The 14,972-nt window shown below is 45.4% G+C and overlaps 1 protein-coding gene across 1 annotated transcript in view; it reads right to left on the minus strand.

The window, feature by feature from the left end:
* The window catches only part of FAT3 (FAT atypical cadherin 3), a 458,658-nt gene that overhangs the window by 129,942 nt on the left and 313,744 nt on the right, over positions 1 to 14,972 (minus strand). The window contains exon 5 of the mRNA XM_081909132.1: positions 4,233 to 4,547. Coding sequence (XP_081765258.1) covers positions 4,233 to 4,547 — 315 coding nt within the window. The remainder of the gene's footprint in view (positions 1 to 4,232; positions 4,548 to 14,972) is intronic.

The following is a 14,972-nucleotide window of genomic DNA, read 5'->3' on the forward strand; positions in this document are numbered from 1 at the left end:
ATACCGTAGGACTACATTTTGAGCGGGGGTTACGTTCTGGGGTTACTTGTTACATGCAAAAACACGCACAGTCAAACCACCCTCTTGGAACTGTCCCCGCATGACCATCCTTTCTACAGCTGTGCACCGAGTTGTCCTTGCCCCCAAGCAAGGCTCTGGGGTGCTCTTGCAAGATCTGGTGGTGCTGTCCAAGTTCCTGTGAGGTCTTAAGAGAGCATCCAACCTCGGTGTTAAAGGCATAGAACTTAAAAGCTGAAGGCAGCCCTGTTCAGGGAAGCTTGTAATGTTTAATGTTTTTAATGTTTGATGTCGTATTGTGTTTTCATTAGTTGGAAGCCGCCTAGAGTGGCTGGGGTAACCCATTCAGATGGGTGGCATATAAATATATTATTATTATTTCCATGCTGATAAAACTCTGTGCAAAAGTAACTTTTAAGCTCCTTCTTTCCGTGCGTTCAACTTGTGTGATTTCAACCAAACAGCCTTCAACCATGCAAGGTTGAAATTAAATGTGAGTAAGATGCGATCCTACTGTATTCCATTCATTTTCCGGCTTTTGTGTTATGTGAAAGCTCAGATATACTGTAATGTTGAAATGTCAGGGGAATGGGATAAACTGCTGAATGGGATGAATGCAGCCTAAGCTTCTATCCCATGCCAAAGAGGAAACACTGCGTATGGATGTGTAGCTGGGCTAATTGTTTAAGTGTGGTGCCAGAAGTACCATAACTCAGCTGCTGTCTTGGAAGGTGGCTACAAGAACCCATCCTGCTTATTTTCATTCTAATGAAGATCCATCCCGTATGCTTGGTGGTGGAAATTCCAGGTAAAGTGCTCCTCTTGGGTGAAGATGCCACAGGACGAATTCACAGGTTTAGAACTAGGGCAGGACTGGAGAACCTGGGACCTCCCAGGTATTGGTGGACTACAACTCTCATCAGCCCTTGCCTGAATAGAGCAGGCATGGCCAAACTTGGCCCTCCAGCTGTTTTGGGACTACAACTCCCATCATCCCTAGCTAACAGGACCAGTGGTCAGGGATGATGGGAATTGTAGTCCCAATACAGCTGAAGGACCAAGCTTGGCCATGCCTGCCATAGGCAGAGGAAGCTGGAGACTGTGGTGTGGTGTAGTGGTTAAGAGCAGTGGACTCGTAATCTGGTGAACAGGGTTCGATTCCCCGCTCCTCCGCATGCAGCTGCTGGGTGACCTTGGGCTTGAAGTCTCTCAGCCTCACTCACCTCACAGAGTGTTTGTTGTGGGGGAGGAAGGGAAAAGAGAATGTTAGCTGCTTTGAGACTCCTTCGGGTAGTGATAAAGCGGGATATCAAATCCAAACTCCTCCTCCTACTACTGTAGTCCAACAACCTCTGGAGGGGCAGAGGTACATGGACAAATGTGTATAGGCAGGGAGCAACATCAATTATACCTAGACCACAAGAGGGAGAAAACTTTGGTCTGGCATGTGAAAACGCAGCTTCATATGTTCCTCAGTATAGATCAGAAATAGGGAACTTTAAGCCTGGGGGCCGAATGTGGTCCTGCAGCCTTCTCTATTCTGCCCTCCGGACTTTCCCCATGCTGTATGTTCAATTGCTCTGCTTTGCAACCTCCTTGAGTGTGTCTGTCTGGGGTGGGGGGTGGGGACTGTGTCCTTGAACTGCAGCACTGCCTCTTCCTTGCCTAGATGGGGAGATGTGTGTGATATGAGGTCCATGAAGAAACATCTGACTTTCCCGTAAATTGGAAGGCAGCCCGCTGTGAGTCACAGCTGTTGCTTCGCTCACTTTTGCCACCGACCACAACCCCTGGCAGCTTGCCGAGCGAAGGATCTTGCTCTCTTATTAAGTTTGTGTACGTAGGTTTTCCACATTCCAGGTAATGCAGAGGATGGGGCTGCATTTTGAAATCTGCTCACGCTTGGGCAAATCTCTAAATTAGTGCTCTATACGACTCGTGGCAGAGCTTAGGGCACCAGGCTCACATTTCATGGCTATGTTAAACCGCAGTGGGGTGGGAGAGGTTTGCAGGGAGGCCAATCCAGCAATTTCCGCCACCCTGTGGCTTCCCATGATCAGGAATTTTTGCTTTCTCTCTTTAGTAGGTATTGCTGTCTCTAACAAGGGCTGTTATCCAAAGCAGTTGGGTCTGCATAAAAAGGGAGAGGGGGGCTTCATAGCTGCAGGTGAGCCACTCCGAGGGGCAAATTCCCGCCAGCAGCCAAACCAGGGGGCTGAAAGGGGACAGCTAGATTCGGCACTCTGTGTAGAGAGTGGGTTGCCGTTCATTAAACCAGATCCCAAAGAGAGAAATCTCCTTTTCTGCTTCACAGTGTGAGTCGTGAAAAGCACCTGCTTACAGTGTTGTTTACTCTCACTTGGAAATCGCTGATAAGGCTTTTAAAAAAGATGGGGTGAGTGGGTGGGGGGTTGGAGAAGCTATCGATCTGCATGGCAGACCACCAAACACCTGTGCCCACTCAATACTTCACTGTTTACCATTTGCTTAGGTTCCTCCTCTGTCTATTTCCAATCCATGTAAAATTGTTCCAGCGAAAAACACTCCAATTAAACATTCTATGTTAAGGCGAGTCTGCCAAGTGCTTTTTATATTCATTAAAGTCTCAAAATTCTTACATACATTTTTTTGGGAAAACAATCTATTTGAATGCTCAGTTTGATTGAGGACACCTGAATTCGACTTAGTGAGATGCTTCTGGCAAAGTATGTTGTTGCCAATGAAAGCTGTTGTTGAAATACTCTTGCCAGTTTGTAAAATGGCGCAGGACTTAGGAGTCGCCCACACTTCTGCTCGTCCCTAGAAAACATGGCTATCAGCGGTTTTCTGCTTGACCTACAATTTCCAAGCATGGGTCCAAGCAGTTTCCCCCTTGCCCCACTCCTATCCCAGGGAAAACTTGCTCTTAAATCAGAGCAAATGTCAATCCGAAGAAAACCCAAATGGCTGCTTGCTCCCATTGGGCACTAAAGAGCAGTTTCCCCCGAGAGATAAGCCTTTAGTCACAGGAAAATAAACTACATGGAGCTACCTTTGAAGGTGAGTTGGAAACCTCAGCTAATCCAGAATGTGGCAGCTAGACTGGTGACTGGGAGTGGCCACTGGGACCACATAACACCGGTGTTGAAAGACCTACATTGGCTCCCAGTACGTCTCCTAGCACAATTCAAAGTGTTGGTGCTGACCTTTAAAGCCATAAATGGCCTCGACCCTGTATACCTAAAGGAGTGTCTCCACCCTCAACGTCCAGCCTGGACAATGACGTCCAGCTCCAAGGGTTCCCTCACTGCGAAAAGTGAAGTTACAGGGAACCAGGACAAAGGGCCTTCTTGGTAGTGGCACCCACCCTGTGGAACACCCTCCCATCAGATGTCAAGGAGATAAAGAACTACGCATTTTTTTAAGAAGACATCTGAAAGTTTCTCCCACTACCTGCTACCTCATCCTCCAAACTGGAGAGATTAGGGGCTGAACCCAAGACCTTCAAAGTGCAAAGCATTTGCTCTACCTGTGATTTGTAGAGGCCCAGAGGTTAGTGGCTCTGGAGGTGCCAATTCAAGGAGCCCAACAGACCTCGCCATGATGTTTGGGCCTGGATCCAACCCTTCTGATGCCGTTGGTCCAACTGCTGCTTCATGCTAATCTGGGTCAGAGTTACAGTCTGGTATGCTGCTCAAGGTCAGATATTATGGCCCCACTGAACGGGGTGTTGTTGACAAGAGGTCCGTGCAGCCCCTCACCCTTTTAACCCGGACTCTAGAGCTCCTGCCCTTCCTCTCCCATGTAACACACACCCACATACACACCCACACCCACACACCATGGATGCCTTAAGGCTTAACCAATGTCCATGAGTGACATTTGTAGCAAGGAGTGCCCTGTCTTTTCAGCTCTCCCCATCTTCTTTTAAAAGGAAGAAATATTTTGGATTTCTTCACTCCCCCCCCCCCTTGGGAAGCTGGATGGGGAATTGGCAATAGTTGGCACACTTCACCCATTTCCTTCCCCCCACAACTCGCATTGCGTGCTTGGGGAAAGCCCCCTGGCATTCAGCAGGAAATCCCAAGGAAACCCAAAATGGTTTTTGTGGTGAACAAGGTGCAGAGTCCTCATAACATCTAGGAAAGTGTGCTGCGTAAAACAACACTGAAGGGAAGCCTCCCTATAAAACTCAGAAGTGGTACACTTTCTCATTTCAATCATGGTTGGCTTACCGTTAAGATGTCGTAGCTCCCGGCTGTGAACTGCTTTCTTGAGGAGACCATCCCAGTCTTCGGGTCAATGAAAAACTTCCCATCGTCATTCCCATCCACGATGCTGTAGGAAATCTCCGCATTGGGGCCTTCGTCCTTGTCGAAGGCGAAGGCTCTGTAGATCGGCTCGCCTCTCTTCTTCCGGTCCCTCTCTGGCAACTTGATCTGGTAGACTTTCTCTGGGAACTGGGGTTTGTTGTCGTTCTCATCAAGGACTTGGACCACCAGCCAAACTGTAGACTGCTTGGGAGAGGCGCCTCCGTCCGTGACTGTAACCTGAGGGAAGAAAACGGTAACAGCAAAAGGCAAAATGTCCACAGGTGTTGTGAAAACTGTTGTGGGAATACAATGAGACTGAACGTTGGAAAATTTGGGGACAGATAAAAGAAACCACTTCTTCATGTGAGCTGTGGAAGCCCCTCCAACAGGAGGCAGTGGTGGCCGCCATCTTGGATGGTTTTAAAAGAGGACTGGACAAATACATGGAAGAAGAGGCTATCAACAGCTACTAGCCATGATGGCTAAATTCTACACCCACGGTCAGAGGCATCATGCCTCACAATATCAGTTGCTGGGAATCACAGGCAGGCAGAGATCTGTTACATTTAAGTTTGTGGGCTTACCACAAGTATTTGGCTGGACACTCTGAGAATAGGATGCTAGACTAGATGAGCCATTGGCCTGACCCAGTAAGCTTGGCGCTGTGGTCTAAACCAGCCCCACCTGGAGATACTGAGGATTGAGCCCATTGCCTTCTACATGCAGAGCTGGGGACGTGGGTGGCGCTGTGGTCTAAACCATGGAGCCTCTTGGGCTCGCTGATCAGAAGGTTGGCAGTTCAAATCCCTGTGATGGAGTGAGTTCCCGTTGCTCTGTTCCAGCTCCTGCCAACTTAGCAGTTCGAAAGCACGCCAGTGCAAGTAGATAAATAGGTACTGCTATGGTGGGAAGGTAAACAATGTTTCCGTGCTCCCTGCTTTCTGTCAGTGTCCTGTTGCGCCAGAAGCAGTTTAGTCATGCTGGCCACATGACCCAGAAAGCTCTCTGTGGAAAATTCTGACTACAGTCCTAATCCGCTTTCTACTGTGGATTTTAAAAACAGGTGGAATACATCATTCATTATTGTCCCTTTTCACACGGAAATAAGAGATCTGTTTTGTTACTCTGTTGTCAAATACAAAGTCATATTTACCACAACAATTTAAAGCATGAATTAACTTGAGAGTTATATTTCAGCAGATGCTCACGCCCAAGAGTTTCCTGTACAAAATTTATCAAACAAAATGTTGCATCACACAAAGGACTTTTATATGTGGAATGAAGAGTGCTTGTAAAATGTTTTATATTCCCACAGGGATTCATACAATCCTACAAGGATGCAAAAGAGCAAAATACCAAAGGGTAAAAAAACACACACAACCCCCCCCCCCAAACTGTCCTTCCCTGATGGCTGAGGGGGGAAAACGAAATAGGATTAAGTCTATATTGAACTGTAAAATCAAGGCAGGAAGGCTGCCTGCCTGGCAGAAAGCCCAACTGAAATCAGTGAGATTTACTTCTGGGTGTACATGGCTAGGATTGCAGCCATAGATGGCTTTGTGGTAGCCATGACTCAAATCTTTAAATTTTGTAAAGACTAACATGGCTATTCCACTGGAAATCCATTTTGAAAAGGGAACACATAGGGAAGGTAACTTGATTTGGAAATGTCTGCTGATGGCTGAGATATGCCTGTTTACAATGTGCTAACATCTACATGGAAAAATTATGTAAATTTTGGTCCAGCGTGAGGATTGGAAATGCATTATCTACAATATTTTGAACTACTCAAATGCCAAAAAATACATCAGAATGTATATTTTGAAACAAAATATATTGGGTTGGTTTGTTGTTGTTTTTTAAAGAGAAAATAGGTTTAAAATTAGTATTTAAATTGGGGGGGGGTGCAGATTAAAGGGGGATGCCACCCCCTTTAAGTCAGAAAAAAGCCATGAGGCCATTTCAGTGAATTTGAGCAAATGTTATTTTATTCTGCAGAGACAGAGGGTGGTTTTTTTTTTGCTTCATTCCCCCCTCTGAACTTCTTGGATCTGACTGGCTACATAAATCAAAATTACAAAACATATAAAGATTGTCAGATTCAACCCCCGCCCCCCTTGGGGATTATTCACAACCACCAGTTTGCACTTTTAAATATAAAAAGACGAGGTGTGTGTGTGTTGGGGGGGCAGAGGGAAAGCCAGCTAAATAAACTAACACAGCAGTTACCTAGCAAAGCAATCAGTGTGAAATAGGAGGTCAGAGCAACCAGACTGAGCAAAATACAAGATCTTGGCTCAAAACCATCAAATGCTGCCACTGTGGGAATTGGGTACATTAGCAGCTTTTTACAAAAGCTGAACCCACGCTATGTTCATGCAAGCAAAAATCCATTTCTGCCTCACTACTGTCATGCTATAAAAAAAGTTATTGCTGAAATGGGGGAGAACGCTGAAACATATATGGATTTCATTCTTTTTTCTAAAGTGGCACACATTACTTTTATCTCCTGGCAGCTCTCTGATCTTGCATTATTTATTTCTATGATCTCCCCCACAGTTCAATTATCAGCCATTCCACTTTAGTCTGAAGTCCGGTTGTTAATTTAACTCCTTCTGCTCCCCCTCAGGGTTCGTTCAAATTATTTGCTCAATGAACTGTACTCTAAACCACAAGATCTCTCTCCCTCTCTCTCCCTCTCTCTCTCCATGCAAATTATGCTTCACATCAGAGAAACTGAAGAAGGCAGAAGCTGAAATGTTTTGCTATAATAATAATAATAATAGTAATTGTACCCCGCCCATCAGACTGGGTTACGCCAGCCGCTCTGGGCAGCTTCCAATTTATATACAGTGGTACCTTTGGTTACCAACACTTCTGGTTATGAACGCTTCAGGTTATGAACTCCGCTAACCCAGAAGTAGCTGCTCCCAGTTGCGAACTTTGCTCCAGGATGCGAACGGAAATCGCGCGCCGGAGGCCCCATGAGCGAAAGCTCGCCTCAGGATAAGAACGGTTTCAGCCTCAGAACGGACCTCTGGAACGAATTAAGTTCATAACCAGAGGTACCACTGTGAAAGCATAATAAAACATTACACATTAAATGGCTTCCCTATAACAGGGCTGCCTTCAGATGTCTTCTGAAGGTTATATTGTTGCTGATCTTGACATCTGACCGGAGGGTGTTCCACAGGTTGGGTGCCACTGCCGAGAAGGCCCTCTGCCTGGTTCCCTGTGTAACCTCACTTCTCACAGTGAAGGAATCACCAGAAGGCCCTCGGAGGTGGATCTCAGTGTCCGAGCTCAACGATGTAAGCATTTGATATCTGACAGAAAAGCCCTGCCTCATTTCCCCACAGGGGCTACCACATTAAGAAGAGCTGCCAGATATGCCCCACTGTTCCTCAAAGTCCTACTGGTGAGAGGAGAAGTTTAAACCTTTAGTGATGAACTGCAAACTACTGGGATCCACAGCAACAGTACGATCTAACGCTTTGCAACTTTGATGTTTCGCTACACCCACACGTTTTCTTATGACACATGTACCTCTCAGCAGGAAAATGGTATGGTGGGGCAGCAGTGCTCACCTGACCTCCTGAAAGGCAAGTCATTTTCTGCACAGTGGGAAGGAGAGAGGTGAGGCAGCAGGGAGGTTCGTGGTTCAAACACATCAGGAGGAGCACCGGATTGGTTTGGCCTGTGTATTTGCAGGGCATTGACCTCCCTATTGCCTTGCCACTCTCCATCAGCAGTTTTGCTGTCAGGAGGTCAGGTGACTTCCCCTTCCCTACGCCGTTTCCTACAGGTAAAGGGACCCCTGACCATTAGGTCCAGTTGTGACTGACTCTGGGATTAAGGCGCTCATCTCGCTTTACTGGCCAAGGGAGCCAGGGTACAGCTTCTGGGTCATGTGGCCAGCATGACTAAGCCGCTTCTGGCGAACCAGAGCAGTGCACGGAAATGCCGTTTACCTTCCCGCCGGAGCGGTACTTATTTATCTACTTGCACTTTGAGGTGCTTTCGAAACTGCTAGGTGGGCTGGAGCAGGGACCGGGCAACGGGAGCTCACCTCGTCACAGGGATTTGAACCGCCGACCTTCTGATCAGCAAGTCCTAGGCTCTGTGGTTTAACCCACAGCGCCACCAGCATCCCTCCATGTGAATTTAGCAAGAACCCATTCTTAAGATTCCCAGTAAAAATACAAGGCTCCTTTCCCAATTTAGGAAGAAATGTGTTTACATTTCCCTTCTACATGAAGAAGCACAGCATACCTTTGTTCTGGTTACCTGAAAAGTGTTATCAAGAGTACACAGCCACAGAAATGGATCCGAACAAACGAAGAAACAAACCTATATGCATGGCCTAGATCTCACTAAACTGGCAAACATGTCTCTGGACTACATCAGACTGCAGGTGGGGTTTGCACGATTTGAATGGTCCTCCATAGAATCAAATGCATACTGTATATCAGGGGGAAGGGTTTTAGCCAAGGCAGGGACATAAGGCAATATCTTTTATTTGGATCAATTTATGCTGGTGTAGGAACACGCATACATAATCGTAACGTTTGTCAATTAATCAACAGACCAAGGAATGTTATGCTTTTTAGTGTACATGGGAAATTTTAACACATTTCTTTTTAAGTACTTGGAATCTGACAGCTCATTAATTGCAAAACTGCTTTGCATAGCTGCAGGGGACACAGAGAGGTGTGTGTGTGTGTCATACAAGTTTTAGAAAATGCACATTTTGATGCACAGTGCAGTTCAAAAGCATCCTCCGCAACCCCCCTTTTGAATTAGGTTTCCATTTCTTCCACTTCGACTCCATATCTATCTCAGGGTCAAATCAGGTATGAGTGTAAGGGAGCCTTTTAAAGGTGTTCTTAAGATCTGCCACGTTTCATTTTGAAAAGCAGCTGCGGAGGCTCTCAACCTGTACTCCATTACGGGGTGAAGGGGGGTTACCCTGTTCCCCCCACACTGTTTGCCGGCAAAAAAAGAAGTCTCGAAGCTTTGTAATAAATAACTTTTCATCACACACACACAGAGACTGTAGTCACTCACACCAAGTTCCAGATCACCAATCCATTCATGTCTTTCAGCGCAAGAGGGGAATGAACCTGCAATTGATGCTCATTGACTCTCTAAGTTCATTGACACCTTTTTCACCTGTCCTCCTCAAAACTGTGCTCCTGTCCTCCTCAAAACTGGCAGAAGGTGGGTCTGGTGGGAGGAGAAGAGTGAGAGCCTGAGCAGGATTTTGTGTGGGTAAAGTAATTTTTAGCTCCTCAAATCCCTCCAACCAGTCTGGGTTTTTTTTGCCCCACCAAAGGTAGCGACCCTAATTCCTACTCACCTTCCCCACCTTGGAGATTCAGTAAGGAGGTGAGTATCTTGGGGGTACGTGTATATTGGTAAACACACGAAGACAAAGGGCATGCAATGAAGGCACACTTTAAGTGGTACTTTTCCTTTAATTGCATTTTTTAAAAAAAAGTTATCTGAAGCGACTATGAAATTTCCTTATCGTTGTTGCACTGTAAGTAAAAGTTATGCAAATAAAATAAAAAAATAAGTACTGGGCTGCAATTCTATGCACATCTTGGTGTAAATGCCACTGAACAAGATGAGACTCAACTCTGAGTGAACATGCAGAGAAATGTGCTGTTAGCCAAATACTCTTCTTTACCTTAAAAGCACACGGAGAACAGAAATAAGGACAGGGAGGGAAGGGCTGCCAACTGTGAAATGAGAGGAAGGGGGCGAAGTTGCATGGAATTTATTCTTTCTTTTTAAGCATTTCAACGGGCAAGAAATTTAGATTTCTGTATCCAGTTATGGCAGTTTTGCAGAGTTGTAGTCGTCTGTTATCATAGCTAGTTATAAATTTACAATGACTTCCACAATAGGTTCCCCCCCTCCTCCAGGATATTATGTGAGGGCTTTCTATTAACTTTACATCCTTCATAAACACACACACACACACACACACGTATATATATACAAGATGCAAGAAAGAGCTGGTAATATGCTTTGTGGGGTTCATCCACCAAAACAAAACAAAAATGCTCAGCATTTTTTTTCTATTCATTTTTATTGAGAAGAGGCAAATTTGTTGCCATTCTCATCTCTTTTCAAACTGTTCTTATTAATCAAGAGTGTGCTGAGGTGGCAGTATCATTTGAAGATGAGCGGAGTTCAACATTTTGAGGGATGCAGCATTGGGGATAGAGAGAGAGAAAAATTCTGCACCTGCAAGTCAGAATTAGTCTGCAGAGGAAAAAAATGCAGCAACAACTAAAACCGCTCAAGGGGCCTAATTTAAAGAATTTGAAGAACGAAATCCAGGAGTGTGGCACCAAAGCGTGGAGGGAAACCCAAATGCAAAGTGCAGGGAAAATATATAAAGACATCTGAAGGCAGCCCTGTTTAGGGAAGACGGCATTTTTCCATCTCTGCCGTATTAAGCAGTTGGTCCCTTACCTTTCTCGCCCTGATCCATGAGTGACCCATGAGATGGTCCCCTCCAGCCTTGATTACTGTAATTCGATCTACGCGGGGCTGCCCTTGAAGCTGTCCCAGAAACTCCAGCGGGTGCAGAATGCTGCAGCGAGACTCCTTACGGGGTCCTTGCCGCGGGATCACATTCATCCAACGCTTTACCAGCTGCCCTGGCTCCCCGGTGGAATACAGGGTCAGGTTCAAGGTGCTGGTTTTGACCTTCATAGCCCTATGCAGCCTAGGACCCTCGTACCTACGGGACCGCCTCTCCTGGTATGCCCCGTGGAGGACCTTAAGGTCCATAAATAACAATACTTTGGAAGTCCCGAGCCCTAAAGAGGTTAGATGGCCCTCAACCAGGGCTAGGGCCTTTTCAGTCTACCACCGGAGACCAGGGCCCTGTGGGATTTGACATCTTTCTGCAGGGCCTGTTCCGCCTGGCTTTTGGGCTGAACTCAGTCTGACCCCCCTCTCATTTTTTATTTATTTTTTGATGGAACCCCTTATATGGGATTTTGTATATAAATTTTCCCTCGGCTCTTTTTGCTGGCCCATGTAGGACCAGCATGGATAATTGGCCCCGGTGAATATTGGACGTTTTCTCCATTTATGATCTTGATTTATGGGCTACCACTAAAACGAGGTTGCATTTTAAGCTGTATTTTAACCTATATTTTAATCAACTATTTGTTTGTTTGCTTGCTTGAAAATGTTTTTACTGTATTTTATATTTGGTGTTAGCCGCCCTGAGCCCGGTCTTGGCCAGGGAGGGAGGGGTATAAATTAAAAATGTTTTTAATATTCTGTTGGGAGCCACCCAGAGTGGCTGGGGAGGCCCAGCCAGAGGGGCAGGGTATAAATAAATTATTATTATTATTATTATTATTATTATTATTATTATTATTATTATTATTATTTATTGCTGGAGCTCAGGCTAGCACAAAAAAGGCTCCCAGGTCATGTCCACTGGCCAGAAATGAGGAAACCAATAACATTTGGAGGTACCACATTGACTACCACTGCAGCCGACAATACTGCAAAGACAAAGAATTTGACCTTGTGAAAGCCCCAAAGCCTGCAAGCGTTCTTTAGAACGTACCTTTAACATCCCACCTGCTTTTAAACTAGCTCCATTACTGCAGGTGACCGAGTTGGGGAAAGCTTTTATATGGAGTATTGATAGTAGGGGAGACATTCTTCTCTTAACTTCCACTGACTCTACTTTGGTGGATAATAGTCATTCAAAACCTCTTGTCTGCGCACTTCGGGGGATAAAGTATCTCTCAGCCTGACTCCTCTCAGAGTCCTTGTGCCTGCTGAGAGCTACGCTCAGACTACAAAGCTCATCACATTACCATCTTTTCACAGGCTCATCTACCATTCATTTTCTATTCACGCAACTTGCTTGATTCCAATCTCCTCAGCCAGCGGGAACTAAACACCTTCCCTTCAAAGTTTCCTTAAAATTATGGTGATTGCTGCAGAATTCTGATCTCCTTCCTTTCCAAGCAGCCTGGCCCAGATACGTATAGGACCCCTGACATCATCCCCCCCCCCCCGCAGTAGCAAAGGCAGTTTCAATCCTACAGTCCTTCTCCTTTATTTCTCCATTTCTATGTTTTAAAATGCCTTTCATCTCCTATCCGTTTTGCATATGACTGGGGGGAAAAACAACATCATTTTGCAAACTGGTAAACTATCAAATTTGACTGAATCCCCAAGAAATGGAAATCCATTCTTCAGCTGCTGTGCTGAAGTGAGTCTAAGCCTCTTTAGTTGGAAGTATGCATTGCTGAGTTCAATGGGACTCACTGCTGAGTAAATGTGTGGACCTTTACTGCACATTGTGGGCAGCCTGTGGCCTAATTTCAAAAGCCCTTTGCAAGTACGGACGGACATTCAGTTTCAGATCTCCAAATCAGTTTGCAACTCTTTTTTATGTCTTCATCAGCCATGAGAATTTAGTCTAATACACACCTTTTTGAAGATCCTTCGGCCTAATGCGCAAAGCAATTTCCCCTTAAAATGATGCATTTTTTTGCGTTATATTCACAGTATCTCTGCATTTACATGCATCCTTTTAACCACAGTGTGCGCACACGGTCTGGAGAACTTACAGAAGTACAAACTTGGAAGAATGGCTATGTTTTGTTTTGTGCATTGTTCCAGAGAGTAAAGATTTGGTGAGCTCACTTTTAAATGCAAGCTGAACCGAGTTTCTTTCCCCGCTACCCCTTATCTGTAAGTGATCACTTCAGACACCTGTCAAGGGTGATCTGTCCTTTCCCAGCAGCCATCTGGCTATGAAGACAGAGGGGGAGAGAAGGGGAGAGCAGAAAGGAGAGCAAAGCAAGGATCAGAGAGGGTGTCAGAAAGATGGAGAGCAAAGAGGCTAGCTCTTTAGCTGAGAATCCTGTGCTTCAGGATGAACCTTGAGCTCCCTTCCAACTCTACAATTCTGTGATAGTCCTGCCCACTTTTGACTTCAGCAACAACTAGCTTCAGCCCCCCCCCCCACTGCCAACCTATTCCCCCCATTTCTCCTGAAGGAACTCAAATTTGGTGTACGCGTGGACATACAGACATTGGCAAACCCTGTACTACTAGGTTTGTTATCTTCCGCAACGGTGTCTCTGAAAATCACTTGGGAAGACAGGCGAACTAATGCCAGTGTACAGGAAGAAGCAAAGATCACCAGTGATTCTTCAACATCAACTTCATTGGCCTGGTCATGTTGTGCGGATGCCTGATTATTATCTTTCAAAGCAACTACTCTATTCCAAACTTAAAAATGGAAAGCGTAATGCTGGTGGTCAACAAAGGAGGTTTAAAGACTCTCTCAAAGCAAATCTTTAAAAAATGTAGTATAAACACCAACAACTGGGAAACACTGGCCTGTGAGTGCTCCAATTGGAGAACAGCCTTTACCAAAGGTGTCATGGGCTTTGAAGACACTCGAACTCAGGATGCAAGGGAGAAATGTGCTAAGAGGAAGGCACGCTTGGCAAATCCTCACTGTGATCAACTCTCGCCCTGAAATCTATGTCACCACTGCGGAAGGACGTGTGGATCCAGAATTGGCCTCCACAGTCACTTACGGACTCACTGTTAAAACCATGTTCACAGAAGACAATCTTACTCGGCTATGAGTGATCGCCAAAGAAAGAAGAAGACTAGGTCACACAAGCAGCAATAATGTCTGGGTACTATAAGTAAGAAAACCAATGCCTTGATAAAGAAAATAAGATCATGTAAGGACTTATAAATGCAGGTTTTGTCCGTACAGATATTTCAATGGAGCTTTCCTTCTGAAATGAGCTTCTTGGCTGCAATCTTAAATTACAGTGGGCTTCCTAGGAAGCAGCAGCTGTTGAAACCAATGGGAGTTGCTCCTGAGCAAATAAAAGTTTGGGATGGGGGCCTTTCAAGTCCTCCTTGCAGTGCAGTAAAAACAGCTTTAAGTGACATATGGAAAAATAATGACATAGGAGTATGTGGGAAAGGTCACTCAGGTTAGGAATAATGAGATTGCAAATGTCACTGAATACCAAATACATTTTATGCTTCACAAATCTTTTCGCACTGTTAGGAGGAAGCTTTGTTTTGTGTGCTTTTTTCCTTCCCTCAAAAAAAGAGGATTTGAAGAAATGTGTTTGTATCGAAAAATACATGTTTATTTCGTAGTAAACTGCTGCTTAAGAAAGAAAAAGCCTTATGGGAGCTGAATTGTAAACATCTCAAAACCCAGAGAGGTGCAGCTGTTTAGTGCCAAACGTAAACGCATAGAAACATACTGCGCATGGGCATTGTCTGTGCAAACCCATGAAAAGGCTGCCTTATACTAAGAGAGACAGTACAGTATTCGGCCATTCTAACTGGGGGAGGCTTTCCATGGTCTAAGTCACGGGTCAGCAACCTTTTTCAGCTGTGGGCCGTTCCACCGCCCCTCAGACCATGTGGTGGGCCGGACTATATTTGGGGGGGGGGAGGGAATGAACGAATTCCTATGCCCCACAAATAACCCAGAGATGCATTTTAAATAAAATGACATGTTCTACTCATGTAAAAACACACTGATTCCCAGACCGTCCGCGGGCCTGATTTAGAAGGCGACTGGGCCACATCTGGGCCTTAGGTTGCCTACCCCTGGTCTAAGTC

The sequence above is a fragment of the Podarcis melisellensis genome (assembly GCF_964234715.1).
Source record: "Podarcis melisellensis genome assembly, chromosome: 4".
NCBI classification, from domain to species: Eukaryota; Metazoa; Chordata; class Lepidosauria; order Squamata; family Lacertidae; genus Podarcis; species Podarcis melisellensis.